The following is a 15,901-nucleotide window of genomic DNA, read 5'->3' as shown; positions in this document are numbered from 1 at the left end:
TTAAATATCTATACTCAACCCCTCTCTATTTATTTGTATATAATTAGAATCACTATTGCAGCAAGGATAACCAATAATATACGTATATATATATATATATATTTAAAAAATTATATTGGTTGATATGTGGGTTGGTTTGTCCTTGAGATAAGGGCCTCTCTTTCTTATCTAGGAATTAGTTTATTAATTTTGAAAGTATAATAAGGAAATAAAAATAAAAAGAATAGCAAGCGTTAGGAATGGGAAGACAAGGAGTATGAAACAAACAAGGGTGTCATGGAAATGGTACCAGGATCCTAACATAATTTTAAGAAACCTAGCTATTTCTAAATAATAAAGAATTAATATTTGCCAATGAAATCAGAATAAATCTAAACTTTGTGCTTATATTTGTCAATGAATGCCTAATTGATAAAGACAATGATTTCATTTGTAAAACCCACGTTAGCAACAAAAGTCCACTACGTATATTTTTTTCAAACTTCAATTTATATTTAAAATTATACCTACCTTTACTTAGGTTTTAAATCACAAAAACTATTGCAGCTTCCAACTTTAAATGATCTAAAGTTATTTTCAATTTGACAATATACTTCCCATACTAAAAAATGATTTTAAAAAAATATTACTGATGTCTTCTTTAATATAATTTGTATTATTTTTACAACTATTTTTCGTGATATATTGCACCCGTGGCGTTAGCGCCGGACCTTTACACTAGTATAAAAACAATTTGATTCAGAGCATTTTAAATTATCTCCAAGAAAATAATTATAAAAAATATAATTTTTAAGTTATATTCATTGAAATAATTTGGTTGATAAATAATTAATTTGGTTCGATCTTAACATTGTCATGTTAGCACTACTAGAAATTATAGTTTTAGTGATAGCCAAATATGCTACTAAAAGCAATAATTTTAGTCACTAGTATTAATAGTGACCAATTTTAAGGTCGTCACTTGTCACCACAAGTACCTTCATTTCAAATACAATAGTGACCACTTTAAAAATATGGTCACAATTACGTAAAAAAATTGTAAACAAATTGTTATCACAAAAATAGTTTACTATTTGCGACGTGACAAACAAAATGGTCACAATAATTTATTTTATTAAGATTTTTATTAGTGACCATCACTTCGTCACTAGTGTTTTTTAAAGATAGTGTCAAAAACAAATTTATTCCGCTATGCATTTGAATATCTACTTTTGTCTTTGCAGTATTAGCTACAAGAATTTGATTGTTTTTTTTTAAATTTAAATATTATTCTCTTTTGTTAATCCTTATTTTTATATTAAAAAATAAGAATCTAATAAAATAATTTTAAATATTAAAAAGGTTCTAATTTAATTACAACATTGATACCATTGTTTCTTCCCAATTGAAAAGAGATCAAGTTCCATGTTCTATTTGACTTTTGTTGTTTTAAATAGATAAAAAAAATATCTTTAAAAACATCACACAATCAAAATCTAAACAATATATTACTAGTATTAAACCTAAGATTTAAAGTGTCGAAAAAGAAAGCATTAACAAATAACCATCATTGAAAAGAATTCAATATACCTAACTTTGAAGATGAAAAAAATAAAGCAAAATAATAAGGGAAAATTACTATTTACCCCCTACACTGTTTAAAACTTCCTAAACAACCCCTGTAAGTTTTGAATACCCCGGACAGCCCTTCCTTTATCATTTCACTTCCTTTTTACCCCTTGTAGGTCATTTGGACTGGGTCCATGTTGTAAAATTCCATCATTGACCTTAAAAATGGTGGGAAAAAAACCGCCCAATCACATCAAGTCTAACATTTTATACATTTTTTTTTCTCAAACAAACTTTGGAAGACTTTTCACCATGTCATGTCCCTGTTTCCGTTTAAAATTATACAGTTTTTTGTTTAAACAGAAATGTTTCCGTTTAAATTTATCAAGTTTCTGTTTAAAATGTTATGTCTCTGTTTAAATTTATCCAGTTTCTGTTTAAACAGAAATGATTTTAGTAGGTATTCAGATTCTACGAGCGTATCCATTCCACCTCAGGGCCACCTTGACGGTTTAGTAGGCTATCCTTACTCGTTATATCAATTTGAAGTTTTATCATTGCATGTCAGACAACGTTTTGTAGGCGCTAACCATTTAAAAAACTCACTTCACTACCACGAGTGCGGACACAATCGTAGATCTTTCAAAGAAACTGTCGCCAACTAAGCATAGAGGATAACTTATATTCGTTACATATGTTTGCCACAAACTATCGCATATTATTGTACATTTTGCTCGTTATTTATGAAAATCATTTCCATAAATAAACGTAAATTTAAATGAAATGATGATATTTAAATAGAAACATAGTTGTACAAGTTAATTATTGATTAATTATCCCAGTTTTCACTTAAAACTTATGTTTTTTCTCAATTATCCTTGTAATGTCCATGTTTCTGTTTAAAATTATACAGTTTTTTGTTTAAACAGAAATGTTTCCGTTTAAATTTATCAAGTTTCTGTTTAAAATGTTATGTCTCTGTTTAAATTTATCCAGTTTCTGTTTAAACAGAAATGATTTTAGTAGATATTCGGATTCTACGAGCGTATCTGTTCCACCTCAGGGCCACCCCAATGGTTTAGTAGGCCTTTCTTACTCGTTAGATCAATTTAAAGTTTTGTCATTGCATGTCAGACAACATTTTGTAGGCGCTAACCATTTAAAAAACTCACTTCACTACCACGAGTGCGGACATAATAGTAGATCTTGTAAAGAAATTGTCGCCAACTAAGTATAGAGGACAACTTATATTCGTTGCATACATTTGCCATAAACTATCGCATATTATTGTACATTTTGCTCGTTATTTATGAAAATCGTTTCCATAAATAAACACAAATTTAAATGAAACGATGATATTTAAATAGAAACATAGTTGTACAAGTTAACAAATTCCGCTTAAAACTTATGTTTTTTCTCAGCTATCCTTATCATGTCCATGTTTTCTTTAAAAGTTATACAGGTTTTTGTTTAAATAGAAATGTTTCCGTTTAAATTTATCAAGTTTCTATTTAAAATGTTATGTCTCTGTTTAAATTTATCCAGTTTCTGTTTAAACAGAAATGATTTTAGTAGGTATTCGGATTCTACGAGCGTATCCGTTCCACCTCAGGGTCACCCTAATGGTTTAGTAGGCCTTCCTTCCTCATTAGATCATTTTGAAGTTTTTTCATTGCATGTTAGACAACGTTTTGTAGGCGTTAACCATTTAAAAATTTCACTTCACTACCACGAGTGCGGATACAATCGTAGATCTTGCAAATAAACTATCGCCAACTAAGCATAGAGGACAACTTATATTCGTTAAATATGTTTGCCACAAACTATCGCATATTATTGTACATTTTGCTCGTTATTTATGAAAATCGTTTTCATAAATAAACACAAATTTAAAATAAAACGATGATATTTAAATAGAAACATAGTTGTACAAGTTAATTATTGATTAATTATCCCAGTTTTCACTTAAAACTTATGTTTTTTCTCAGCTATCCTTGTAATATCCATGTTTCCGTTTAAAATTATACAGTTTTTTGTTTAAACAGAAATGTTTCCATTTAAATTTATCAAGTTTCTGTTTAAAATGTTATGTCTCTGTTTAAATTTATCCAGTTTCTGTTTAAACGGAAATGATTTTAGTAGGTATTCGGATTCTACGAGCGTATCCGTTCCTCGTTAGATCATTTTGAAGTTTTGTCATTGCATGTCGGATAACGTTTTGTAGGCACTAACCATTTAAAAATTTCACTTCACTACCACGAGTGTGGACACAATTGTAGATCTTACAAAGAATACTTTACAAATCAAATCAGAAAGAAACCCACAGAATATCAAAACAAAAGAAAACTGCACAACATCTTCAACGACATCCACCTCGCCTCAATACCTTGGAGCGCAAACTAATGAAATGCCGAAGAGTTGAGCGGGAGTTTTCCTTCGAGGCAGTGGTCCAATCCTATAGTAGATGTCCAGGCATCGACAACTTTTGAAAAGGAAAAGCTGAAGAGATGAAGAGAGAAAAAGGAAACCAGTGTCAATAATGGTGTTCTCTGGGGATTAACCAAGAAAAAAAAATTGCTTCCTCTTGAAGAGGAAAAATTATTGCAGCAAAAGGCTTTATGGTCAAACCATGTCTCACTTGCCACAACTTCCCATGCAAGGGATAATTTCGTCTAAAAAATTCAAAACTAACTCCATTAAATGCTTGAGGGGTTTCAAATTCATTGCATTCAAAAGGAGGGGTTTTTTATGGATAATCAAATTTAGAGGGACAATTTGTACATATTGCAAATTTAGAAGGTGTTTTTGGCAATTTCCACAAATAATAATTATCTCTTATCATGTCTACATCTAAAGCTAGTTGAGTCACTATAGGTCATTTAATCAAATGAAACTAAACCGTTGTCACCTATCTCATACGCACATAAATACCCAACGCAAGATATCTATCTTTTAAAAATATAATTTTTTTAGCAAAAATTATATTGTCTATTAGATTTTATTTTGTGAGATTTTTATAAATATATATTCAATTTTAATTTTAATTTAAAAATTTTTTTCTCTAATACTATATAAATCTCAAGTATGATCCAAATAAAAGAACTGTTTTCTAGGCCTTACAAATTTAAGAAATTTTGGGGGTTATTATGGTCACTTGATTTTTAACGAAAAAAAAATACAGTTTGTATTTTTTTTAAGGTCGGTATGATTATTTTTAGATATTTAATAAGATACACAATCTTACAAAATTCCAAAAAATATATTAAATGAATTTTTTATGTCCCTATTTTTTCATTACACTTCTTTTTCCATAAGTGCAGCTCACTCTGTCAGTTTATTCTATGATACAAACATGTACTTCGCGCTTAATAATTATAGTTTTTGCTTAACATTGGGTGTTTACGTGTAACTACATAAGTTTTCACTTAATATGTTACATTTTTGTTTAATATTTGATTTTCCTGCCTAATATTGTGTTTTCGCTTAAAAAACTGAGGGTTATTCCTGTCAACGTTAGCTACCTTAATGCTAGAGTTACTGAAAAGTTAGCTGTAAGAAAAAGGAAGGTCTTTTCAGGAATACCCAAATTTGGAAGGGCCAAGTGTGCTTAAAGGAAACTTCCGAGGATTTTTGTCAATTATCAATATAAAATTTAGACCATTCAGAATAAAAATTTTGAGGATTAGATTTGACTTTGAAGAATGTGTTTTACATTGATTTTTTACATCATATTTTGATAAATATTTTTAAAATTTGAACATTTTTTTTTTAAAAAAAAAAAGTTTATGCATATAAGTATATCCAATTTGGTACCTAAAATATGTTTAACATATTTTAATTTTTAGTTTTCCGAGGGTTTCAATTTGTGCTCTAAAGGGAAGACTTTTAAGGACACGAAAAAATAAAATATCGAGTGAGGGAAAATATTTTTGTCAAACAAATGATAGTATTAGTGACAATAATATTTGTTTTCACATTAATATTTCATTCCCACTGAAATTACTTTGGTCGTCATAATTGTAATTGTATTGGTAATAAAAAAATAAGTCATCACAATTAACTTAACCTATAGTGTCAATTAATTTTTTTTTTTTTGTCACAAAGACCTCACATTTGTGACAAAATGATGGATAACCACTGAAAATTTGCCACTAAATATCATAATTGTTCTAGTGTAGGTTAGGTTAGAATGTTACGTTATCAATTATCATTTTACTAAGATACTCTTAATTAATTTGTGTCAAATAGATTAAAGTTTATAATATTTACTAATATAAATATAACTATAAATATAAAAATTTGTTTAATAATAATAATATTATTATTTAAAAAATTAAAATTTAATATTAAAATATTTAATTTTTAATAATATATAAAATTTAGGGAAAATTATTTTTTAGTCCCTGAAAGTTTCAAAACTTCCCGAAAAGTCCCTCTGACATTTGAATTTGACAGACAGCCCCTCCTTTTTTATTTTGCTGACGGTTAGGTCCCTGGGTGAAACTCCGTCAGTTAACTTCATGCAATATTCCATTTTTGCCCTGCTATTTGGAGGGAAAGCTGGCGCCTGGTCTTGTCAACTTTTTGAAAAATAGTACAGTTATCAGTATTACTTTATATACTTCTTTAACTCAAGCTGTCTTCTTCTTCTTCCATCGTCCTTTTTGTTGGTTTTTCTTTGTTTCTATCTACGCAGGATAGATAGATTTGTCTCTTTCCAGTTGTTTTGGTTTTATTTTGCACTCTTGTACTTTGAATATTTCTTCACTCGGAAGACAATTCATGTGAGCTTCTTCACACTTGTTTTGTGTTTTGGTTTTATTTTTTGTGGTCATGCAATTGTTGACCATGCTTTCTTCATGCAGGAAGCCAATAGATACCTTTTGCGCAGTTGCTAGGTATAGGAGGGAGGGTCCAGTCCTCCAGTTCACAGTGTTGACTCCTTGGGAGTTAATTCTAGATGAGATATGTCAAAGATGGGGGCTTGACATTGGCACTGTGAAAGTGAAGCTTGTCACACCCGATGCAAACTGACCTATTTGTCCCATTGATTCTGAAATTGACTTCAAGCATATGTGCCAAATGTATCAAATACTAAACAGCGCAACCGTTGACCTTATTGTTGATGCAGATGCAAATGTTGTAGACATGCCATTGTGTTCTTCACTCCCAATTGTAAATATCCTTTGTTTGCTTGATGTGTAGTTATTTTATTTCATTCTTCTGCATTATATTCTCATTCATAAATAATATTTCTCGTATAGTATATAGAGTGGTCACTTATTGTATGCTCTTTCCGGTTAATTTTTGGAGATATCATTTAACATTTATCTATTTCAACTTAAATTTGTCCATTTCTAGTTAAATATTTCTGTTTTCGCTTAACATCAACTGATATCGCTTCAATTTTTTGCTACTCTGCCTAAATGGAAGAGCGCTCGCTTTAGATGCGAGAGGCATGGGGTTTGATCCTCCTCATCTCCAACCATAATTTATTTTTTATTATTATATTTTAAATTTAACAAAACCCTTCTTTTTTGTGAACAGTTTAAATTTCCGCTTAAAGTTTCCCGTTTACGCTTAATATTTTATGTTTTCGCTTAACATTATCTGATGTTTCATAAACTCTTTTCATCCTAGGCTTAATATTATCCTATTTCGATTAAAGTTATCTGATTCCACTTAAAATATTTTGAATTTGCTTAAATATCTCCGATTTCGCTTAAACCTATGCAATTTCGAGTAAAAATTTCAGAATTTGTTTAAACTTATCTGATTTTGTTTAAATTTGTCTAATTTCATATAAAAGTGTCATGATTTCACTTAAATTTATCTAATCTTGCTTAATTTGTACACTACAGTGATTCATTTTCAGAGAGTATATCACTCAATAGGGGCACATTTCCACCCCATCAACAACCTGCGGGGATCCTATCCATTCGGCCTTCATCAGAACATCATGAGTCAGTGGAAGTCGGTGATCAATTTTCTGACTGTGACCATTTGAAGGATGCACTTAGGCATTTTGCTATCAAAAGTAATTTTAACTTTACATTCATTAAGAATGACAAGCAGAGAGTGATTGTGAAGAGTGCTGCTGAAGTTTGTGAATAGCGTGTCCACGTGTCCGCGGAAGGTAACCACGAGATGTTTAGGATCAAGATGATGTATCCCACACACCATATGGCAGTGGTATTGGCACGTCCTCACATCCCAAGGCATAAAAAAAGTGGGTCAGTGCACGTGTTATACAAAAGCTTAAGGACCGCCCCCTGTATAGGGCTATTGACATTCAGCGTGATATGTTGCGAGGCCATGGTGTCCATTTATTCTATAAACAAGCTTGGCTAGGGAAAGAAGTGGCCAAGGATGTTCTCCATGGGAGTGAGGTGGCAAGCTATGATTTATTGATGTGGTACGCAAAGAAGGTGTTAGTGACAAACCCTGGTAGCGTTGCTATCGTAGAGAATGACGGTGGCCGGTTCAAACACGTGTTTTTTTGCCTTCAAAGAATGTGTCATTGGTTTCAAGACAGAATGTAGGCCATTGTTGTACCTGGATGGAACTCACTTGCTCAGTAAATACGGGGGCACTTTGTTAGGTGCAATGGGAAAAGATGGGAATGATGGTTTCTTTTCATGTGGCATTGCCAATTGTAGATAATGAAACAGATAGCAACTGGACATGGTTTTTGTCAAAGCTTGGAGATACTATATACGATGATGACAAATATGTGAAACTTATTACATTCATATCTGATAGGTCCAAGGGTCCTTATCAATGCTGTCTCGAGGGTATTCCCTTCCTCACAGTATGCATATTGTTTGCGCCACTTGGAAGCAAACTTCATGAAAGCAAATGTCAAACTTGGCAAGTCATTAAAAAAATGTGCTGGTCTATATTATTGAGAATTGTGTTTTCATGCACTGAAAAAGAATTCGATGACGCTATTGCCAATCTGTTAAACACATCGGCGGATGCACATCATTGGTTGATGCAAAAATCAGATCTGGCGCACTAGGCCAACTACAGGTTCAAAGGTGAGAGATGGGGGGAGATGTACTCAAACGTGGCGGAGTCATTTAATGCATGGACATGTTGTGTCATCAACGTAAATAATCTCAAAGATGGGAGAGACGTCTATATCTTGTCATACATAGAAAGACTGAGGAATTTGTTGAAGAGTCTAGCAACCTATTGGTCGGCCGTTCTGATGGTGACCATTTTGAAGTGGTTTACCAGAAGAACTACTACATCAGTTTGAACGCTCGGACATGCTCATGTCGTAGGTGGCAAAGTATATGGCATTCCATGTAAACATGCATGTGCAGCAATACTGCAGACAAACACAAATATTCATTGATATGTCGATGACTACTTCACAGTGGACGCTTACCGACAAGCATATGCAGAAGCCATTTTCCCAGTATCGAATGTTGACAAACCAGATGATGTCAACCGCGAACTACTTATGCTCCCTCCAATCACCAAAAGCCAGTTGGTCGGCCAAGACAGAAGCGTCTACAGTCACAAGCATCAATCGTTCATGAATTACGATGGAGCCGTTGCCATGATGCTGGTTATAACTGTAGATCTTGTAATGCGTCAATAGCTGATTGACTACAGGATGTTATTTACATGTACCTTGCATGTTCAAAAACCGTTTGCCACATCAAAAGCGGTAATGTATGGATGATGTTAAGTGAAAACAACTAATTTTTAATTAGTATAATCTACTTTTAAGTGAAAACAACTAATTTTAATTAGTATGATCTACTTTCAAGTAGTATAAACTAATTTTAACTAGGAACTGTTCTTTTTAAGTAAAAACGCATATTTGTGCATGACAAACAACTCTTGTTCGAAGCAGCATAGTAATAGACAAATAACTACATGTCCTGAACTGAAAATAGAAGAAAAGTCAAGTTAATGAGAATGATGAGTATGACACATCTTAATAGTTCTTTGGGTCTCCGGGAGTTCGATGACAACGAGCGATGCCATCCATTAATATGCGAGCCGCAAAACGTAGACGCAAGTGTGGAATGTCAGTCTGGGAAAGTTTTAGGTTATCACCACGAGTACTTTGCTCCATGAAGCGCATGACATAGACTGGACAATCGACAGTACCCGGCTTTTGCCGCGGGCAATTCTGTTTATGTCTGAGAGGGTAACCTTCTATGGCAGTATCACCAAATTCAATTGCTAAACATCTGTCGAATAGTTCCAGCTGGCAACAAAACATGCATCGGTCAAGCCAAAAGGCGATGAAATTAGAAATAGTTTAAATGAATAAAAACATTGTGTACCATGCGGATGGCATCTTGATCATATTTCATACTGACAAATGAGGAATAATGAATATATTCCTTTTTTTCTTTATCGAGCACGAGGAGATGGAAGTGACCATGAAGTATAATAGGCATTAAGATGATGTCAACATTTGCAAAACAACATACAGCATTTTCCATCATGAGCAATGACTCTTCTCCTGTATGCTCTATCGAGAACATCAACAGAGCAAGTGGTCGGGTGATTGCTGCACGTACCCTATAAGGGTATGATTTGTTATTCATCTGTTCCATGAGTATCAATACATATACGTCTATCACATCATCAGCAACCATTTCCTTCCCCTCTAATAGAGTGTAGACATGCTCCCGAGTGGTGTATGACACATCATTCATCCAGACATAAGTCCTACCGGATCAAAGCAGCAAAATTGAGCGAGAACATTGAAACTTAAGTGGAAACATAGAATTATTAAGCTGAAACATTTAAACTTAAGTGGAAACTTTAAAACATTAGCGGAAAAATTATAACTTAAGCAGAAACATCAAACTTTAAGCGTACATATGGTAACTTAAGCGGAAATTTTTACCTTAAGCCGAAAAATTTACAATTAAGAGGAAAACATTAACACTTAAGTGTAAACTGTAAACCTATGAGAAAACATGTAAATTTAAGAAGAAACACTAAAATGTAAGCGATAAACATTAAAATTAATCATAACGGTTAAAACTTAAGCGGAAGCAGTAAAAATTAAAAAAAGATGCTTACATGTCCATCGGACAGTTTAGAAAGTGGTTGATTGTCAGTTGTTTGACTTTATTTAATCTCATGAATCCGGCGGGACGTTTGTTCTGTGGTACCCTAAAAGTCTGACTATTTTGCTCAGTCGGTACCACTGCCTGTTCGTTAATTGATGTTGTCTCAGGTATTAGTTTTGGGATGACAACTGACGCTTCATCAGTAGTATCAGTTGATGGTTTCGTGCCTGTCGACGGAGACATTTTACGAACCGGGGAGTCAGTGTGGATGTCCTCCACGTTCGGAAATTCCTTGCAAGTTGGTGAGTCGGTGTGGATGTCCTCCACGTTTCCTAACTTCTCACTTGAAGAAGGGGGCAGATCATTTCTCATTGCAGTTAGTGTAGTTATTATAGACTCGACGTCGACGTTTTCGGCTTCGTTGACTGGCGATAATGCGGGTGGGATGGCTTCGTGGGTACGGAGGGGGAAAGAAGTGGGCAAGATGGCTCGGGTCCAGAGTGGGAAGGGACGGGGAAAGTTGGCACCGGTCCGGAGGGGGAGGGGATAAGGGAAGGTGGCACGGGTCCAGAGGGGGGAGGGACTGGGAATATGGAATAGGTGAGAAGGGGGAAGCAGGTGGGGATGGTGGCGCGGGTCCGGAAGGGGAAGGGAATGGGAATGATGGATCGGGTGCGGAGGGGCAAGCAGGTGGGGATAGCGGCGCGGGTGCGGAAGAGGGAGGGAGTGGGGATGACAGATCAGGTGCATAGGAGGAAGCGGGTGGGTATGATGAGATGGGTCCGGGGGCGGAAGCGGGTGGGGATGGTGTGGCGAGTGCCGATAGGGGGAAGCGGGTGGGGCCTGCTCGGGCAGGGTGCGAGAGGGAAGGGGGTGGGGATGGTGATGTGGGTCCGGAAGACGAAGTTGGTGAAGATGGAGTTGATTTTGTCTTGACTTTGCCCTTTTGGGTAATTTTTGGAGACCGTTCTTCTGGTCGGCGATCGGCTTGCGAAATCGCAGACCTTGTAGATCGTCTTATAACTGGCTTGGGAGAAGCATCCTCAGAATCATTAGATGCAGAAAGAGTCAATGGTTGTCTTGGCCTAGTGACAACCTTCTTCACTCGACATCTAGTGGTGGCCGCTTGTTTCGGCAGCAAATCCTTGGTGTCGTCAACATCTGCCATCGATGCATCTATCGGTGCGAAATTGGAAGGGCCACGACCCTCAATTACCTCAACTTTGGTTTAAAGCCCACCAATAGTCTCTGCCAACTTTTCAAAACCTTTCAGTAAACGTAACCCGATATCTTCATCAACTACCCCCTCGGTGAATTAACAGAAACAGAACCACGTCGACCCTGACGTGGTCGGCTCCTCGGTGGCGAGGGAGAGCGTCCACGTTTCCTTGCGGTTTTCTCCCCAGATTTTGTGCCTAGACGTATTGTGCTAGCCACTTATTCTCCATGGTGGCTTGTCCTGACTAAAGCTTCTTCTTCAGCGTTAGCCGGGACGAGGGCGGAAAAATTTAATGTGGAAATGACATACAGTCAAGGTAAACAATGATACTTAAACGAAAAAACATAAAAAAAATACCAGCAAAATTTAATTCTTAACCGAAACCATAACAAATTAAGTCTAAATAAAATCTTTTAAACGGAAACATAAATTATTATGCGAAAAATCGTAATATTAAAAGGAAATATAAATTATTTAGCGAAACAAGATATTTTAAGTGTAAACACTATAATTTAAAGTGAAACATTTACTATTAAGTGATAACTCCAAATATTAAGCGGAAACGAAATACTTTAACTGTAAACTAAGGGCTTGTTTGGCTGCAAAATAATAATATATGGCATAATTTTCTTATGTGGGAAGTGCAAGTGATTATCACAGAAATTGTGGCATATTTTATACTTACAGAATGAGTGTTTGGGTAACAAAATAAAAAAAATTACATAGACTGTGCGATCGATGAATGGACCGCCAGTGGATCGGTGGCCGGTAACTGGAGGTCGGCCGAACCACCGGTGGCCGGTGGTTGGAGGCCAGCCGGTAAGAGGTCGAATAGCCGGAGGTAGGCCGAACCACCGGTGGACAGCCGGTGTGTCACCGAAGGTCTGTCGGACAAAGGTCGATCGCCGAAGGCCTGCCAGACCACCAGTGGCCTGTCGCCGGAGGTCGGCCGAACCACCGGTGGACAGCCGGTGTGTCACCGGAGATCGGTTGGACCGGGGGCCGGTCGCCGGAGACTGGCCGGACCGCTGGTGGCAGGTCGCCAGAGGTCGGCCGGACCGCCGGCCGATCGTCGGAGGCTGGCAGGACCGTCGATAGGCCCATGGCTGGTGGTTGGATGGAAAGGAAGAGAAAGACTTTTTACAATGAGAACATATTCCACTCTTAGTGGAATATTTTTTTATGCCATAATACCTATATTATGCCATAATTTTATACTCTAAAATAAGTACCCAAACGGCCAATATGGCATAATTCTCAGAAAATGTTAAATTATGCCATATTGTACGGATTATGGCATAATTTCTGGCTATCCAAACAGGCCCTAAACATTTAAAATGGAAACAAACATTATTATGCGAGAACTTATAATATTAAACGGAAACATTAACTCTTAAGCGGAAAACTAAATTAAATACGTGTAAAACGATTTTAAACTGAAACAAACTTTACTAAGCGAGAACTCCCCATATGAATACCTCTTTCCCCTCGATTGATGATGGCAATGAACCGATGGATGCTTGCTTCTTGAAACTGTTCACCCTGTAACACAGGATTCGGAGAGTTTTACCAAATCGCACCTTCTTGCCGATGGCAGTTACTTCGTAGAACCAAATATTTAGAGCGACATCACATCCTCGCAAGTAGCCAGTGTTTGTCTTCTAACCATAGCATCTTGCTTGAACTCTGGCGGCCATTTGCGGGACGTCATCCATAAGCCACTTATGTGGCTTGCGGCCATGCATAGCACCGCATTGCGGGAAGATCGTCCACATAGTCTACAAGTCAATTGGGAATAGAACATGATGAGTTCGGGAACAGCATGGTCCCCATGATGAATACTAACAATATCTTCACAAAGTTTTCTTCTTCTCCCCTCTTCCGGACTAGTGTGCTAAGAGTTTTTTTGATGGATTCCCTATGTCATTCATCGGTTTTCGAGAAATATTTTACTTCAAATTCTGAATGTGCCTTTCTCTTCTTGAAAACCACTATGTCCCCATCGCATTTGAGACCAAGAATAATGGATACATCTTCGGGCCTGAACATCAACAAGCTCTGACCAATTCTAAATTTTTGGGAGTGCCCATCGTATCTCTGCAACAGAGCATCAAGCAATCCCCTCTCTTGTAGTATAGGTTCAATTTCCATTAAAGATGCGAAATGAGTACTCTGGATGATTTCCAAATGCGTAGAACTCATGTTTTGTCTTAACTCAGCAAGCGTTTCAGCTATGGAGACTAAATAACACCTGCCGTTTACAAAGTTGGTTGCCATATATCCAATACCTTCACCAAGACGAAAAGCATTAACGAACTATCAATAATTTTTAAGCGGAAACTGGATATTATAAGTGAAAACACATTTACTTAAATGAAAACCGATTAATTTAAGGGGTAAACAACGCAGGCAAAAAAAGACAAAGTTAAAACTAAAACCATATGTTCATAAACATCATCTTCCATTTGAGATAGAATGACAACTTTCCAAATTTAAGACTGGATCATACACAACAAAGAAAAATTAAAAAACCTTAAATTACACAACCCTAGAAACCCAAAACAGCGATGTAAACAACCTTACAACCTTCCATTAATACCTTCAGGCTCGCTGATTCAAGAGTATGGATATAGTTTCAAGGAAACAACAATGAAGACTAGGGAAAGCTCTAGCAAACTTCTTCTCAATACCTTCAGTCGAACAGAGGCCTTCAATGTGTGAAAGTCTCAGGATCTGAAGGGGCAAGTCTCAGAATCTGCAGGGGCAACTGAGAGAAGACGCGCATAGAAACCATCGCTCCCCTCTTGGGATTCGTGGCCGCTTAACCCACCACTTCCCAACGTCGAAAGAGGGTAACACACCATTGATGTAACTAGCAAGGCATTTCGGTCTTTTCTCCTCAAAACTCACGGAGTTAGCAACAACAAGGATCTAAAATGCATATGTACGGAAAAAGAGCGATGATCTGTGCATTTCCAAACTAGTAGGGTTTTTCTGTGAATACCTGAATTTTGAAGGGATTTTTTTTTATTTCCAGTAAATTTTAACTAATTAATATTTTAAAAATAATAATTAAATCAAACTTAATTATTAATTAATTTCATTAAATATAAAATTTTCTCTACTATTTAATTATATGATATTTGAAAAAAAATTTAAATCTCAAATGCTTTTTATGTCCAAATATTTGAAATTTTTTAGTTTTAAAATTTTCTAAAATTGATATTTTGATAATTATATTGAACTTAAGTTGTATAATAAAAAAAAATTCACATTCCCGAGAACGTAACGTGAGACTAGTACAAGTTACTTGTTCCACATTCTGAATGTAATTTGATATTATTGTAGGCCCACCTTTGTTTCTTCCCCTTGTTATGAGAAACAACAAGGATTCCACACTTTCTCTTAGTTCTATGCTTCAAGAAAAGAGTCAGGTTCCTTCCTAACAAATGAAGCATCTTTGACATGGTGAGCTTCCGGTCGGAGCTCCTTGACGTCATCGATGATGAGGTGAGGGCAGGGTGCTATCTCTAGTTCGTTGGCAAGTGCTTAAGATTAGTACCTAACATCTTAATTATTATAAAGCTATTATCTTAGTATTAGGTTTTTTTTTTGGGAAAGAGGAGCGGGGCGAACCCACTAGAGACCCAGGGACGTGCACAAGCCTCGGTGGAACAAGTGGGGACGAGACCGCGCTCACGTGGGTGCCGGAACCACTCGTACACAACCACTATTCACAACTCCCAGAAATGTGCCCTCAGCCGAGAATCGAACTCTCACCACTCGGTGAGAGCTCTATCGGCGACCCGTGTACCAATAGACCCGCAGGTCGTTGGCATTAGTATTAGGTTTTCCTAAAGCTTGGTTGTTGCTGTTGCAAGATGGTGATGTTGTTGATGCATGCTTAGGTTTTGAGAATAATGTTTTGATTCCTGTGAAAGTGTGAATGGTTTCTCTGTCATTACGCCATCACCCCTTATTATGTTCATGTTATTGTTGAGTATTAGAATAGGAGTATTAGAATTGGAGTGTAGTTAAATATTGACATGATTCTCAAGCAGGGTTAAACTTGGTGTACAACCAT

The 15,901-nt window shown here is 36.1% G+C and overlaps 1 protein-coding gene across 1 annotated transcript; it reads left to right on the top strand.

The window, feature by feature from the left end:
- The first annotated feature begins 11,032 nt into the window (after positions 1–11,032).
- Positions 11,033–11,350, top strand: LOC120259996 (spore wall protein 1-like). Its single transcript, XM_039267443.1, has one exon. It carries the CDS (start codon positions 11,033–11,035, stop codon positions 11,348–11,350), a length of 318 nt encoding a protein of 105 aa, XP_039123377.1.
- Positions 11,351–15,901: the final 4,551 nt, after the last annotated feature.

Source organism: Dioscorea cayenensis, chromosome 5 (assembly GCF_009730915.1).
Source record: "Dioscorea cayenensis subsp. rotundata cultivar TDr96_F1 chromosome 5, TDr96_F1_v2_PseudoChromosome.rev07_lg8_w22 25.fasta, whole genome shotgun sequence".
NCBI lineage: Eukaryota > Viridiplantae > Streptophyta > Magnoliopsida > Dioscoreales > Dioscoreaceae > Dioscorea > Dioscorea cayenensis.
This window is presented reverse-complemented; position numbering and strand designations above follow the sequence as displayed.